At 40.6% G+C, this 15,709-nt stretch overlaps 1 protein-coding gene across 1 annotated transcript; it reads right to left on the bottom strand.

Annotated features, from left to right (window-relative positions):
- Positions 1–177: 177 nt before the first annotated feature.
- LOC132046235 (uncharacterized) lies at positions 178–543 on the bottom strand. The gene has a single exon (XM_059436802.1). The coding sequence runs from the start codon at positions 541–543 to the stop codon at positions 178–180; it is 366 nt and encodes a 121-aa protein (XP_059292785.1).
- Between the last annotated feature and the right edge of the window lie 15,166 nt (positions 544–15,709).

Here is a 15,709-nt window from a genome sequence, read left to right on the forward strand (position 1 = left end):
CTCAAATGTGATGGGAGCTGCTTAAGCTCAAGCTTTGGTGGCTCAACAATAGAAGGTTTCGCAGGTGGAGTGGTTCTATTTGCAAGGTCAAGATCAAGCTTTCTTGGATGGTAAGTGTAAGATCCCAGACCCTCAAGCGCATTTATAGTTTCCACGTAGCCCTCCATATTATCAGCATCAAAGTTCACCAGTAGCAGCAAGAGCTTCTCCCAAACTTTCTTCTTTCATTTTGTGTTCGACATCATCATCAATCCCATCAAATGAATTAATAACCGATATATTCTCATAAGCACTTGGCAACTTCATCCCCTTACTTGCTTGGAAAGTCACTTCTTCATCATTCACTAGCAACTTGATTTCATTCTTTTCATAATCCATAAGCGCTCTGCCCGTAGCAAGGAAGGGTCTTCCCAAGATGATGGGAATATCTTTATCAACCGCATAATCCAGAATAACTAAATCAGCAGGAAACATGAACTTACCTACTTGTACCAATATTTCATCTATAACCCCAACTGGCTTCTTGATGGATCTGTCCGCCATTTGTAATCGCATAGAAGTAAGTCTAGGCATTCCTAATCCGGATTGGTTAAAAATAGCAAAGGGCATTAAATTGATACTCACCCATTATCACATAGAGCACGAGCGAATTCATGAAGCCCAATATTACACGAAATGGTAAATGCCCCTAGATCTTTCTTCTTCTGAACTGTGGTAGAAGTAATAATTGAACTCACGCGATGAGTTAAATTCACTGTCTCATGTTGAACAGATCTCTTCTTCTTAATCAGGTCTTTCACAAACTTAGCAAATCCGGGCATCTCTTTGACAGCATCTAAGAATGGAAAATTCACCGTTAGCTACTTCAACTGATCGTAAAACTTTTGACACTTAGCATCATCATTCTTCTTTGCCAACCTCTGAGGAAAGGGAGGTTTTGCTTTGTACATCTGAGTTAAAGGGCGAAGAGCCCCTTTTATCGTCTGTTTCCTTGTATCAGCAGCAACTTCTGGAATATCAACAACTTTTTCTTCACCACAAACCTCATCATCCACAATAGGCACATCAGACTGCACCTCTTCTTCCTCATTAATCGGATCTAGATCAACCACCTTTTATCAGCACTTTGAAGTATTTTACCGCTTCTCATGCTAACAGCAAAAGTATGCTCCACACCACTACCATTCTTCGGGTTTGGAATAGTATCACTAGGAAGTCCTCCCTTTCTAGCAGGATGCTACTTTTTAGAAAGGTCACGCATCTTCTATTTAAGGTTTTGAATAGCCGCTGAGTGAGAAACCACTATCTCTGATAGCCCAGATAATGTCTTTTCAGTATTCATCTAACTCGCCAACACTTTTTCAAGTAGTGACTCCAATCTCAAACTACCTTAATCATTAGACTACCCTTTTGGTGGAATGTAAGGGTTGGAACTTCTGTTTCCAAAGCTATCATTGTTGTTGTTGTATCTACCTTGGTTCGCTCCACCATAGTTGTTATTGTAGTTTCCTTGGTTGTTGTTGTATGCACCCTGCCCTTGTTGAGGTCTCCAGTATCTCTGAATTGGTCCAGGAATATCCCCTTTCGCGATGTAGTCTGCATATTGAACATTCTCAACTGGCGGAGGGGGACCCTCTTGATATAGACCCTTTTGGACTTGGTACATTCCAGGCAGCATGCCTGAGATATCTTCACAAACATTTACCTTCTTCGACTCCTTCTCATCAATCCCCTTTGTCAGTAAAGAGATATTCGTGGCCAATGTTTGCTGCTTCTCCTGATTATTCTTCACAATATTTTGGATCAATGGTGTCCCAAGTGATAAACCATTTGAATTACTCGAGTGCCACGCTTGACTGTGTGTAGTCCATCAATTAAGTATATCAGTAATAGCGGCATAGGACTTATTCATGAAACACCCACTAGCAGCATTATTGGCAATTGCTTGAGTCATAGGATCCAAACCTTTGAAGAACTTCTCCTTCGGAATATGACCTGGGAAACCATGGTTCAGACTCCTGTCCAAGTATTCTTTGTACCTCTCCCAAGCTTCAAAAAGTTGTTCCCCATTACGTTGTTTGAACTCGTAAATTTGATCACAAATCTCTGTTCTTTTACTCGGGGGATACCACTTCCTGAGAAACACTTTGACCATCTCTTCCGATGTAGTAATAGAGTTTCGGGGCCGCTTTGTGAATCATTTTCTTGCCTCTCCGGCTAATGAATATTTGAAGAGTTTTAGCCAAACAGCTTCTTGAGTTACGCCCATTTGCATATGATGAGAGCATACCTCCAGAAAGTTCATAATATATAGGTGAGGATCATCATCGACTGCATTCCGAAAGTATCCCTCTTGTTTGACCATATGATAGAGGGATTGGTCAAACTTAATACTAGCAGCAGTCACCTTCAGATGAATTATTACAGATGCAAAGTCTTCCTCCAAATCTGATTCATCAGCAAAAACATTATCTACTGAAAGTTCATTGTTGTCCATAATCACCTGGTTTACAAGGTAGCAAATAAGGTGTGTTGGAATATGACAAAGACTTCAAGAAGAGTAAACACTATTTAGTAATTTCAAAACCGTATTCCCCCGCAACGGCGCCAAAATTTGATACGCTCAAATTACACCTTTTAATAGTGTAAAGCGGAAGATGCCAAATATAGTAACCCAACAAGGTTGGGGTCAAATCCCACAGAGAATATGGTGTGAAAATTTTACTAAATAAGTATTATACTAATCTTGTGGTCCTGGTGTATTCCAGAAAAAGAGATTTTATAGTTGTTTTGGTTTGTGGACTAATTTAGAGTGACTAGTAATTTAAAGTTGTAAAGTTATGGGTAAAGAGAACCAAGGTTGTGTCCCCGTCAGATAAAGTGTATCATCATGGGTATCGATCATGATATACTTCTAATGGATCATTTGTATGGATGGACCTAACCTCTATGTGAATCTAGACTATTTCCCAATAAGAAAAGATTATTTCTTTCTATGTTTTTCCCAAAGATAAGAAAGTATGCATGAATAACGGTTAATTATGCCAAGTAAATTCCTCTTATTCCTAAGTGAATTTATTAAACAAGGTTTAAAGTCTTGAGTTCCTGTTATTTGTTTTTACCAAGCCCTAGTTATTTTTTCAAATAAACCAAAGTTTATGGCATTAGCTAATGTTTGCAACAACTAACTATATGATGAAAAGCGAAGAACAAACAAATCCTAACAATCCATTATGCGTATATCATTCACAATCCCCAATCACAAAACACTCATCCTTGGGTTCACAACCTTAGCAAAGAAATTTAGCTACTCATAGAAGAAAAAGAACAACAAAAATAAATAATTGAGATCATAATGCTTACAAATGATTGATTGGAATTGAAGAGAAAATAATTGCAATTGTTTGTAATCCTAAAAAGACTTCAAAAACTATGAGTATTCAATGCTAAGGAAATAAAACTGAAATCTGGTGAATTGTAGCCTACAAGAAACCTACATCAGGTATTTATAAGAGTCTAAGTCGTGAAAAACACGTTGACAAAATTGCCCCCGACGGATCATTATACGGACCGTAAATATTATACGGTCCGTAAAATCAGCAAACACTGTCTGTAAAATCTCCTTCTACCGCCTAGATCTACGCTCCCTTTGTACGGACCGTAAATATTTTACAGTTCGTACATTCTTCTTTCGGTTAAGATTTTGCTATAACCGATTGATCTACGGTGGGATTTATGGACCGTAAATAATGTACGATCCGTACTTTCTGTCGTGAATTCCTTCTTCAGGTATGAAACCTCTATGTCACTGGTCTACGGTTGAATTGACGGACCGTAAATATTATACGATCCGTCTTTTGCTCCATAAAATCCAAGCTTCAGTTGCTTTTTTTTTCTTGAACATCTCTTTAAGCCATTTTCATGACTTGCGCCCAAAACACGTTAAATACCTGCATCATAACACAAACACATCAAAAGACCCAAACTTGCTTGAAAAATAAGTAAAACTCGCCGTCAAAAAGCATCAAATGTGTCGAAATTTCGTGACCTATCAATGTTCTGCTTAGGCGATGACGTGTACTTGATTAAGTTTTGATTGCCTTATACCTGTTGATTTATCTCTTAGATCACTCGTAGAATCGGTTATATGTTTGGCTTATGAAAGAATGTAGGATAAGAGTCTTGATACTATAGTGTGCGATAAATAGATTTATAGTTTTGATCCAGTTGCTTATCCTGCTTATTTGTGAATTCTTTTACTGATATATGTTTATAACCATTGTCGTCCTATGATACTTACTTAGTACACGTTGATTGTACTGATACTGCTCTTGCTACACCCTTTTTGGGGTGTAGAGTGTTTTTAGGTTGTTGATTGTGACATGTTCGAAAATGCGCGGTGTCTATATTGAAGGCCTCCTCCCAATTCATTCCGGGATGGAGGCTAAGTCTTAGAATGTTGTAGTAATTTGGATCATTAGTCGATCTTATACTAGTCTAGACCAGATCGTGGGGAGTCAGAATGAGCCTTTAATTATTTAGCTGTTGTAATCGTTTTCAATCTTGGTTTATTAAATGAATTGATTTCCGCTGATTAATTGTATTTAATTATCTGATTTGTAAAATTATCTTTATTGGTTAAAGTATTATTGAATTGAGGGTTCGCCTACATAGGAGGAAAGGGTAGGCACCCACGAGATCCTAAATTGGGTCGTGACAGTATCTTGTCACAGTAGGAATTCAGGTCGAACGTAGTTCAAAATAAAAGTAAAGGAGCTTATGGTTTTTACTAATAGTGTAATCGGGTCCCAAATGGACTACCTACGCATCCCACTGTGGGGAAGTCAGGTCATTGCGTAGTTCAAATTACAGAAGATGTTTTGGTCTTTCATATCTATTACAAAATGATTATAAGCAAAGGAAATAACTTAATACAAGCAAATAGAAAAATGATTACAACAAAAGGTGCTATTACAAACTGGAAAACTTCGTCTTCATGCATAGTAGCGCTTGATTGCATCTGAGTTGATTGGCTTCGGCCACTCTTGTTCGTCCATTTCTGCCAATACTACCGCTCCTCTGGAGAATACTTTGCGAACCACATAAGGACCTTGCAGTTGGGAGTAAACTTCCCTTTGTATTCATCTTGATGTGGAAAAAACAATTGAGCACCATTTGCCCAATTTGGAAAAGCCTAGTCGTAACTCGCTTCTTAAAAGCTTTTGCCAACCATTGTCGGTACAGTTGACCGTGACATACGGCAACCATCCTTTTCTCGTCAATTAATGTCAATTTCTCATATCGAGCTTGGACCCATTCAGCATTGTCCAATTCTGTTCCTTGAATGATTTTCAAAGACAGTATCTCAACTTCGGCAGGTATGACTGCTTCAGTTCCATAGACCAGCAGGTATGGGGTTGTTCCTGTTGAAGTTTTGGTCGTAGTACGGAATCCCTATAAAGCATAAGGAAACTGCTCATGACAACCTTTATAATCATCTGTCATTTTTCTCAATATCCTCTTAATATTTTTGTTGGCTGCTTCTACGGCTCCGTTCATTTGTGGCCGGTAGGCTATCGAGTTTCGGTGAGTGATCTTGAATTGCTCACAGATATCCTTCATCATATGGCTATTCAAATTTGCTTCATTGTCTGTTATGAAGGACTCGAGTATACCGAATCGCATATGATGTGGTTTCACACGAAGTCATCTACCACTTTCTTTGTTACTGATTTGTAAGACGTTGCTTCCACCCACTTGGTAAAGTAGTCAATGGCAACTAAAATGAACCGGTGGCCATTTGAAACAAAAATCCATGGTGAACTCATAGCGTTAAGCTCACTTGGAGGGACCTTGATTAGATCACCGTGGATTTGGCATTGATGGTATGTCACGACCCAAACCGCCATGACTGGCACCCAACTAAATCCTAGTGGGCGAACCAACACACAAGTCATATATTTATCTAAGTCCAATTTTATATTAACCAAGTTAATCAGTTGTTACTCATTCAAGCATCAAATAAACAAAATAAGTCATGCCATAAATGCTTAAATAAGTGCGGAAGTTCTAACTATTACAAAATCCCCAAAATCAGAAAGTCATCGTATCAGGACTCTAATCTAAAACATGTCTAAGGAATGAAATGTAAATATCCATAATGTCCAAAATAGGAAAAGACATCATACGAGGAAGTCTTCGAGCGGCCCGACATGGAAAGAAGCTCATCCTAAATCTGTCAGCAAACATCCTCCACGCTAAATGTGAGGGCGGGTAGCAGTCTCTGTATCACAATCAGCACTCAAAAGAATGCAGCAAGGTAGTATCAGTACAAATACTATGTACCGGTAGATATCCTAGGCCAACTAAGATTAGTATCATGAATATCTCATAAAATCAATAGAATAAACAAGCCAGCCAATAGTCATGAATATCAATAAAACCACACAAGTCAACCAAGGATAGTCACAATCAAATCACCAAGATATCATGAATCACAATCAACAGAAGCCACAACGGAAATAAGTTTACCACAATAACCACACTCACTGTACACACATGCTAACTGATGTCATTGCTCAGTAGTCATGATCTGTAGGGGACCCATGGTGTCCATGTAACACTCGTTCCGGATTCACTCCTCGAACCCGAGCACAAACCTTCTCTCCGAAACGAACCTCGAACGCGGGACATATCAACATACCTCTCATTTCCAGAACTAACCTCAGACCACGAGCCTATAATCTAGGTCACATGCGTGCCTTTCCATACCTCTTTACAGGACAGTGTTTCTTACCTTCTCGTTATCAAAGCTCAAATCATTATTTCAAGTCACAATATCGCCTAGAAGATCATATTAGCTTCTCATCACAACACATCCACTGCAGATTCAACACACAGGAATAGTGGCACGAAGCCTACACAATCAGTCAATCACATTCACATAGGAGTTTAGCCACACAAATATCATGCATGAAAACTAGACATGCTTTCTCCTAAAGAACTCACAAAACATATAATCAACTAAATAAAGTCTAACTCAAGTAGACCGTAACCTACCTCAAACATAGAGCTGGAACAATGCAAGTCACTCCGCTACATCTTTTCACTTCCTCAAAGCCTCGGAACGTTCAAAGTCTAGAAATGGAAGGCTCAATGAGTCACAATTACTCTAGTCACAATTACCAATTCAAGATTAACCTTCCCTTTTGTTACACCTCGGAAATTTCCCCTTAGCGTACAAGTGAAGAGACTCATGAAGGGCATGATGTATACAAGGTTTAGATGAGTAAGAAATCGTAATTGAGGGTCCCAATTAAGGTTTTCAAGACATTCGAGTTGAGGAAAGAAAGTTGTTAAGGGAAGCGAGTCATAAGCTGAGTGTGTCGGGCAAAACCATGAGTATTAGGTTAATGATGCCTTAAGGATGTTTTGAAGAAGAGTTATAACATCCCTTAGATTACTAATGAAATGATAAACAAGTGCTAAGAAGGTTCCATAAGGATTGGAGATCAAACGAAACGACGGGAACCATTCCGGTGGAACTGTGAGTTCCACGACCATGTTCCACGGACAGCACCATGATCCACGGACCGTGGATGTGTCCGTGGAACAGCCAGCAGAGAAGGTGGCTGGATGGTCGTGAACCACGACCAGTTCCAAGGCCAGCACTTGGTTCCACGGACTGTTCCCGATGACTGAAATGTTCTAAGTTTATATATGTGATGCCCACTTCATTTTATTCATTTCCACCAACGTCTTCAACCTCTCAAGACCTCTAGAACCTTCCAAATACTTCATCCATAAGAAAACAAAGGGGATCAAGGATCAATAACAATATTTGAAGTGAATCAAGCCTATGAAACTTCATAAAAGCCATCAAGGTCAAGAAATATCAAGAAAGGTGGAATAGGGTTTTTGTACAACAAGGTGTATTATCATTCAAGGTCTATTCCTTCATCATTTAAGATAAGTTTTATGGTCTTTCTATGTTGTTTGAAGTATTAATGAGTTGAAACACATGGATGGTAGAAGATTATAGAAAATGGGTCTTAAATGGGTGAATAATGTCATTGTGGAATAGTAGTTGGAGTGAATCATGAAAATGGTTACGTTGAGATTATAAATGCGTTATAAATAAAATTTAGAGCATGAAATAAGTATTGTATGTGAAAGTACGCGATAATAGACTTTGGTCATGATTTTGGAGAATTGGAGTAGAATTGTGAAATGCGAATAATGTAAATGAATGACGAATTGTTGCTAGTGACATTGTGATTGATGTTATAAATGTTGGGAGTTGATATGGAATATGGCGGAAAGTAGTATAAACAAAGGAAACGCTGCCCAATTTTCCTTAGCCTTAAGAAGCACGTTCTTGTAATTGCCTAGCTAACGACGATACGAACTCTCTTGAAGGTAAAGACGCAAGCATTAAAGGAGAACGAACAAGCAATAGAGTAACTAAACGACAAAGGTATGTGAGGCTTAACCCTTCTTGCTAAGGCATGAATCTTATGCATGATTTTCCTTCCTCTTCATGCATTTCCTACGTTCCATAAGGCTAGAGGCCTACGTTCATGAATGGTCACATGAGATAAGAAATGCGCTATGAATACGAAGATGATAATGCTAAGCTTAAACCTAAAGATCCTAGAGACTACGATATGATGTACCTATGATGTTGACTCGATCCACTAATGTCGTCCTCACGTACACTCACCTTAAGATGTAGTTCCTCCAAGGTGAGACATAACGACTACGACTATTCCATAACGTAGTCGGGGGTCCACGACCTTACGTCACCCCGACACATTATAGTTGCTTTCAAGTCCTAAGGTATAAATTGATGATATATGTATAATGATGTTAACTTATGATAGAATCATGATATGTCCATGAAGTGAATGATAGTGATGAGTCTATGATGATGTCTAATGTACGATGATAAATATGCTATGTGTGATGACGTGATTCCACCGCGCCTAATTGGCCGGACATGTCACCGCTTACGGCGGGTCGCTATGATTCCACCGCACCTAATTGGCCGGAACATGTCACCGTTACGGCGGGCGCTATGATTCCACCGCCCCCGCCGGACCACGGGTGCTACATTCCACCACGGACATGATCACCACTAGTGGCGGCATATGATGGTTACCCGGACGCGGGTTAACGACATGATGATGTATGATTGATGTGATGATGCATGTATGGCATGATGATGTATATGTGATATGATAGGGCATACGCTATAATGATACACATGATATACTTATGTATGATGTATGTATATGAAATGTATCTACTCTTAATAGAGTGCACAAGTTGTATCCTCACTTCATGACTTAAGATATTCTTATTATGTTTATTTCATTCCACGTTTTACATACTCGCAGACAATGTTCGTACGACGTCCTTTTCTTCCCGGACGTTGTGTTCATGCCCACAGGTAGGCAGGGAGGTGACCCGTAATTCATAGGAGCTAGCGGCTCGATTTGGAGAGCACTTTCCATTCTCCGGAGGTGAGGTGCTATATATATATATATATATATATATATATATATATATATATGTATGTATGTATTCGTGATTGGGCATGGCGGGGTCCCGTCCCGTCCATATGTCTAGTACTCTAGTAGAGGCTCGTAGATACGCAGTGTGGGTAGCATGGTCCCATAGTCCTCATGTATATATATGTTTATATTATATATCGTTTTGATAGCCGAAGGGCTTATGTTTATAAAAGTAAATATATTTCAAATGCAAATAGCTTCCATGATTATGAGTACATGTTATGAATGAGAGCGAGGTGGGTAATAGGATGAGCGGTGTTCGGTGGTTAGCCCCCGGATGTCCGCGGCCCGTAGTTCGGGTCGTGACAAAAGTGGTATCGAGGTGTTCGGTCCTAGGGAGTGTCTACGAGCCGTGTCTAGTAGAGTCTTGTTTATGGTGTGTTGCGCGCCACGCTAATAAACAAGAGGCTACAGGGCATTTAGGAAAAATGACCATCTTTCTTCTTATGAAATCGTGCGATAGAGCCGTGTATAAGATTTAATCCTCCCTAATAAGTATGTTGTGATTTCAGAAATGCCGCCAAAAGGAAAAGCCCAAGCCGCCCAGAAGGGCAAGCCTATGACGAGGAGGCGGGCAGAAAGAGAGCCGCCTATGAATATAGATGAGGGTGAGTCACACCACGAGGCTCTGTCCAATGCCTCCACTACTCCGCCTATCACGGAAGGGCAAGAAGGGCTTGACTCCGTCCGCCTCCAGTTCCTCCACCGGTTACTTCGGGTCAACAAGTGACCGAGGCTATCAATTTATTGACACAGTTGGTTGCCGCTCAGGCACAACGGCAAAATGCGGGGCCGAGTGACCGTTCAGCTAGTGCTAGAGCCCATGATTTTATGAGTTTAAATCTGTTCCGAAATTCTTTGGGTCAAAGCGAAAAAAAGAAGATCCGCAAGGCTTTATTGATGAAATGTTGAGAACGTTGCGGATTATCATGCTTCTGAGACTGAATCTGTGGAGTTAGCATCATATAGACTCCGAGATGTGGCGGTATTATGGTATAATAATTGGATAGCATCAAGGCAAGAGAATGCGCCTCCTCCCGTTTGGCAAGAATTCGTAGATGCTTTTATTCGCCATTACTTGCCACCCGAGGTCCGCCGAGCTAGAGCGGATAGATTTTTAAATTTGAAGAAAGGGAGCATGAGCGCTCGGGAGTATAGCCTTCAATTCAATTCCTTGGCTAGGTATGCTCCGACAATGGTGGCCGATATGGGAAATCGAGTGCGTATTTGTGAGTGGCTTAGGGCCCCATTTATTTAAAGATTGCTTAACGGCTTCATTGTGACGGAATGGACATCTCCCGAATTCAAGCCCATGCCCAAAATCTAGAAGGGCAACAACCTCCGCAAAGGGGTGATCGCGATGTTGATAGAGGGCAAAGCAAACGGGCCAGATCTATAGGCACAAGCAGTGATTATAGAGGGGGATCCAGGCAGACACACTCTAGGCACTCGTGCCGCTCGTTGACGAGCGCACCTCCCCGACCATCGGCAGAAGATCCGACCGCCTTTCGTTCGCACGTGCCGAGTTCGAGGGCCCCCGTGTTCCCGCTTGGGGGGAGATTACAAATTTGGGGGAGACTACCGCTCCCCGATGCCACAAGTAAAATCGCACTCGTGTGGCCATGTCGCCAGGTACGATGCTTGTTATGTTTGTGGGCGGCATACGACACTCGATGCGAGATCGTCCTTCGAGATATGGCAGAGGCCGGGGTTCAGCCCCGCGGTGATCGCCAGCGTTGTGTTCCCTTCGCACGACCCACAGTGCGTACTTCCCGTACTCCGACAGCCGAGGTAGAGGCCGAGGGGGAGCATCTACTTGTGTGCCGCATGCCCCGTTTATATGCTTTCGGCCGGACGTTAAAGATTCGAGTCGTCCCCGTATGTGGTTAGGTGTACATTGTCCGTGTTTTCTCATGACGTGTTTGCATTGATAGATCCAGTTCCACATTATCATATATTACTCCATATGTCGCTAATCGTATTGGGGTGAAACTCGAGCCAATTAAGCCTTTGAGGTATCTACTCCCGGTTGGTGATCCCGTGATAGCTAAACAAGTGTATAAAGATTGTATAATTGTGGTATGTGATCGTCAAACCAAAGCTAATTTAGTTTAGCTAGAAATGCTCGATTTTGATGTGATTATGGGTATGGATTGGTTGGCCTCATGCTATGCTAATGTTGATTGCCGATTGAAAGTAGTTCACTTTCAATTTCCAGGTGAGCACATGTTATATCCGGCATTTTTGCGTATTTGGAAAGTTTGGAAATAACCTTGACTTGCAAGGAATAAGATCATGTTTGAATTTTTCTTAGTATGTGTGTATTCCGTAAGGTAGTTTTAATGCGGAAACATTGGAGAAGGCCTAAGGGCAAAATTGGAATTTTGGAAATTTGTTTCGGGAATTGCAAAATATGATTCATGAAGAATTGGACCAAAAAATGGAAAAATGAGGCCAAAAAATTTAGGGAGGTACGTCATTAATAAAGCCCAAACCCACCAAATTAATAAAAAATTTCATGTGACCAATTAAGGACATATATATGTATGTGTTCCTCTAGAATTTTCAAGAAAAAATCAAAAGAAATCAAGAAAAAAGAAAGAGAGGCTCACGGCTAGAGAGGAAGAAGAGAAAAAAAAAATTCTTGGAGCTTGGTCTTTGATTCAAAAACTTGGTTCTTCTTGGATTCTTACTAAGCTCAAGGTGCTCTTCAAAGTGGCATAATTATCTTGGCAAGAAGAATCTATTGGAAAAGGTGAGAATTTCATGTTTTTATTATGTTATAGAAGGTTATATATATATACATATGGTATGTAATTGAATGAAAAGTATGGAATTGTGAGTTGTGGTGTGTGTGAGCCGTGTGTGTGTGTGTGTGTATATATATGGCCGTGTATGTGTACATGGTTGTGCATGAAAGGTGTGTTGAATTTTATGTTGTATTCTAGTTGTGATTATGGTGGAATTCATATTGGAAATGAAAGTGGAAGGAATTTGATGGAAGTTGGAAAAAAATAGGTGTTGGCCGTGTGGTATGGAAGGGAAAATGAAAATGAATTAATTTTGTTTGATGTGTCAATTGTGTTGTTATGGCCTTACGAAGTAAATGGAAGGTTAATGGTTCTAGTTAACATGAAGAATTTGTTGTTAAGTTGTTGTCGGAAAGTATGCGATTTTATATAGTTTATGTAATTATAAGAATTCGAGGTTGTAAGATGCAAATGGTGATTATTGTAAATGAAATTGGAAGCTAAAAATATGTTGTGAATATCTTATGTTGAAAATTGGAGGTTTTGAGTGAATTATAGTTTTGTGGAAAACTTGTATGTTATGTATATTTTGTGAATATTTCGTAAAATGATATGAAATGTTTTTGAGGGATCTTACGGGTTGATGAATATGGAAACGTTGATATTGATGGAAAGTTGAAGTTGGAATGATAATTAATGCTTTGTGTAGAAAGAAAGACTATTTATGCTAATATATGTTTGTAGCGATTCTTGGTGTTGTTGTTGTTGTTGGACGGTGTGTTGTTGGGTTGTTGTTGTTGGTATATCGAGCCGAGCTACGTCTCGGGGTGCTATATGCAGGGAGATGTTTCGCCTAAATTTTTATAGATGAATAAGGGTTAAGATTGAACTCTTAAAAGCTTGTGACTTACATTTGGTAATCTTGACCATCAGAGATTTTGAAGCAAACGAGATTTAAGAATAAGCAAGCATAAGGCGCTAAACCCAAGGTATGTAAAGCTTACCTATTCTTTTTATGGCATGTCCTAGACCTACTAAGCCGAAACGGAACCTTGGGATAATCCCGCTCCTAGAGATCCGAGTTTGATTTTAGTTACTATTCATTCAGCGCAATTAAATCAAAATGCTTATCTTTTGGATATAAGAATGCGTAAACCTTCGTACCTTTCATAAATGAATCCAAATTCAAGTTAAAACTATCACGATAACCTTATGGAACCTAACGTTGGAAATTTATGTCCGCCGCCTCGACTCGACCCGAGGTGGGCCCCAAGTTCCGAGACTTCCCTTATTTGATTTGTTTTGCTCATTTTCGTATTTATATGAAAAAAAAGCATGCCAGCTTATGACGTTAAGGTCCGTTTGAAATGTCCGATAATGATATTTGAAAGTTCACATTATGAATGATGCTAAAATTTTCTCAAAATGATCTACGATGTGTTTTGAGAAAAATGGATAATTTAAAAGTCCGCGACTTTTGTATGTTAATTCCGAATAACCCGATACTTGTTTTGAACCCTCCGAAGTTATTATATATGTATATGAGATCATGTATCCAAATTTTAGAACTTGTTTTTTGATATGCATATGGTTTCGGCAGACCACTCGCTTCTGCCAATTATTATGGTTTTCGCTCGGTACGGCATGTCTCGGGCCGGTTTTGTAGATCGTGCGCATTATGACACATTCGGGCAGAAGATGACGTGTTACGGTTTTCGAGACCTCGCCATAGGGCCGGTTACCGTTTATGGTGTTATGATGTGATATGGCATCCATCCGGTTTCGATGATTTTGACGTGTGCGATGTTGTGATTGTGCTCGGAGTTTGTACGGAGATTTGAAAACTTCTGAGTATGATGTGTTGTGGCACCAAGGCTGTGGGGTGACCACGTTCCCCGATCCCTATGCACGATTTTTATTTGCATTTTGCATATTTGCATTCCGCACAAGGTTTGGTCTCGTTACTTCTCGTATTTGTTCGTATCTTATGACCGCCATGCATTGATTATCTGCATCTCCCGCTTTACATACTCAAGACTTCTTCTTTCGTATCGACCCCTTCTTCGGGGGGCCGCGTCATGCCCCAGTAATGCCGCACGCTCGCTGGGCATCCCCGCTTAGCTGGGCTACACATTCAAGCCATTTTGGAGTGCTCCCTCGATCCGAGCCCACACTTGGTATATATTTGTTTTGCTATGTATATTCTCGTACATTTGTGATCGTTTGGGCACGGCGGGCCCCGTCCCGTCATATGTTCGTATGTTCCGTTTGTCCGTCAGAGGCCGTAGTCACATTGTGGGTCAGCGGGTCCTGGCCTCGTCTTTTCGAATGTGATTCCGTTTTGCGTCCTTTAAGCGGCCCGTATGTTACTATGGCCGATATGGCCCATATGTTTATATGTATGTGTGTCCGGGCGACGTGCATTCCGCCGCTTGATTTTGACCGATGATTCCGCACGGGCGACCGCTTAGACTCGGCATTCGTTTCTCGTATTTGTACGACGTCCGCTATCGCCCATCTTACAAAAAATGTCCGTTGAATCCGGATATGTCCTAGTATAACAATTCGGTTCGTAAGTTGTCTGGGGTGCCCAAGTAGGGCACAAATACCGCCCACCTGGCCGGGTCGCACAAAGACATACCGAATGGAAAGGTAATACGGCAACTCCAAGAGGTAGGTTTATTTCCTACCTTAAGGCGAGAAAGATGATAGCTAAGGGCTATATTTATCACCTAGTCCGAGTTCATGATACGGAAGCAAAGCCACCAACATTCCAATCTGTTCCGGTAGTGAATGAGTTCCCGGATGTATTCCCCGCATGAAGTTCCGTGTCTTCCCTCCGTAAAGAGAAATTGAGTTCGTTATTGATGTGTTGCCGGACACTAAACCTATTTCTATCCCTCCCTACCGAATGGCTCCTATAGCACTGAAAGAGCTGAAGGCACAAGCTGAAAGATTTGCTCGAGAAGGGTTTATTAGACCCATTGGCCACACGTGGGAGCACCCGGCCTTGTTTGTGAGAAAGAAAGATGGCCCCCTCTAACGTGTATCGATTATGTATTACCTAAATAAGGTGACAATAAAGAACAAGTATCCTCTTCCGAGAATTGATGATTTATTCGATCAACTACATGGTGCCAAGTGGTTTTCAAAATAGACTCGAGGTCGGGTTATCATGGCCGAGAGTCAAAGAAGAAGATATTCAAGACAAGCCTTTCAGACAAGATACGGCCATTATGAACCCCTGGGAGTGAGTGTCATTCGGGTTAACTAATGCTCCACAGTTGTTCATAAATTTAATGAATAATGTATTCAAGGCTCATCTTGGATCTATTTGTGATAGTATTCATTGATGATATGCTCCGGTGTATTCTCATATACGAA

Source organism: Lycium ferocissimum, unplaced genomic scaffold, assembly GCF_029784015.1.
Source record: "Lycium ferocissimum isolate CSIRO_LF1 unplaced genomic scaffold, AGI_CSIRO_Lferr_CH_V1 ctg9964, whole genome shotgun sequence".
NCBI classification, from domain to species: domain Eukaryota; kingdom Viridiplantae; phylum Streptophyta; class Magnoliopsida; order Solanales; family Solanaceae; genus Lycium; species Lycium ferocissimum.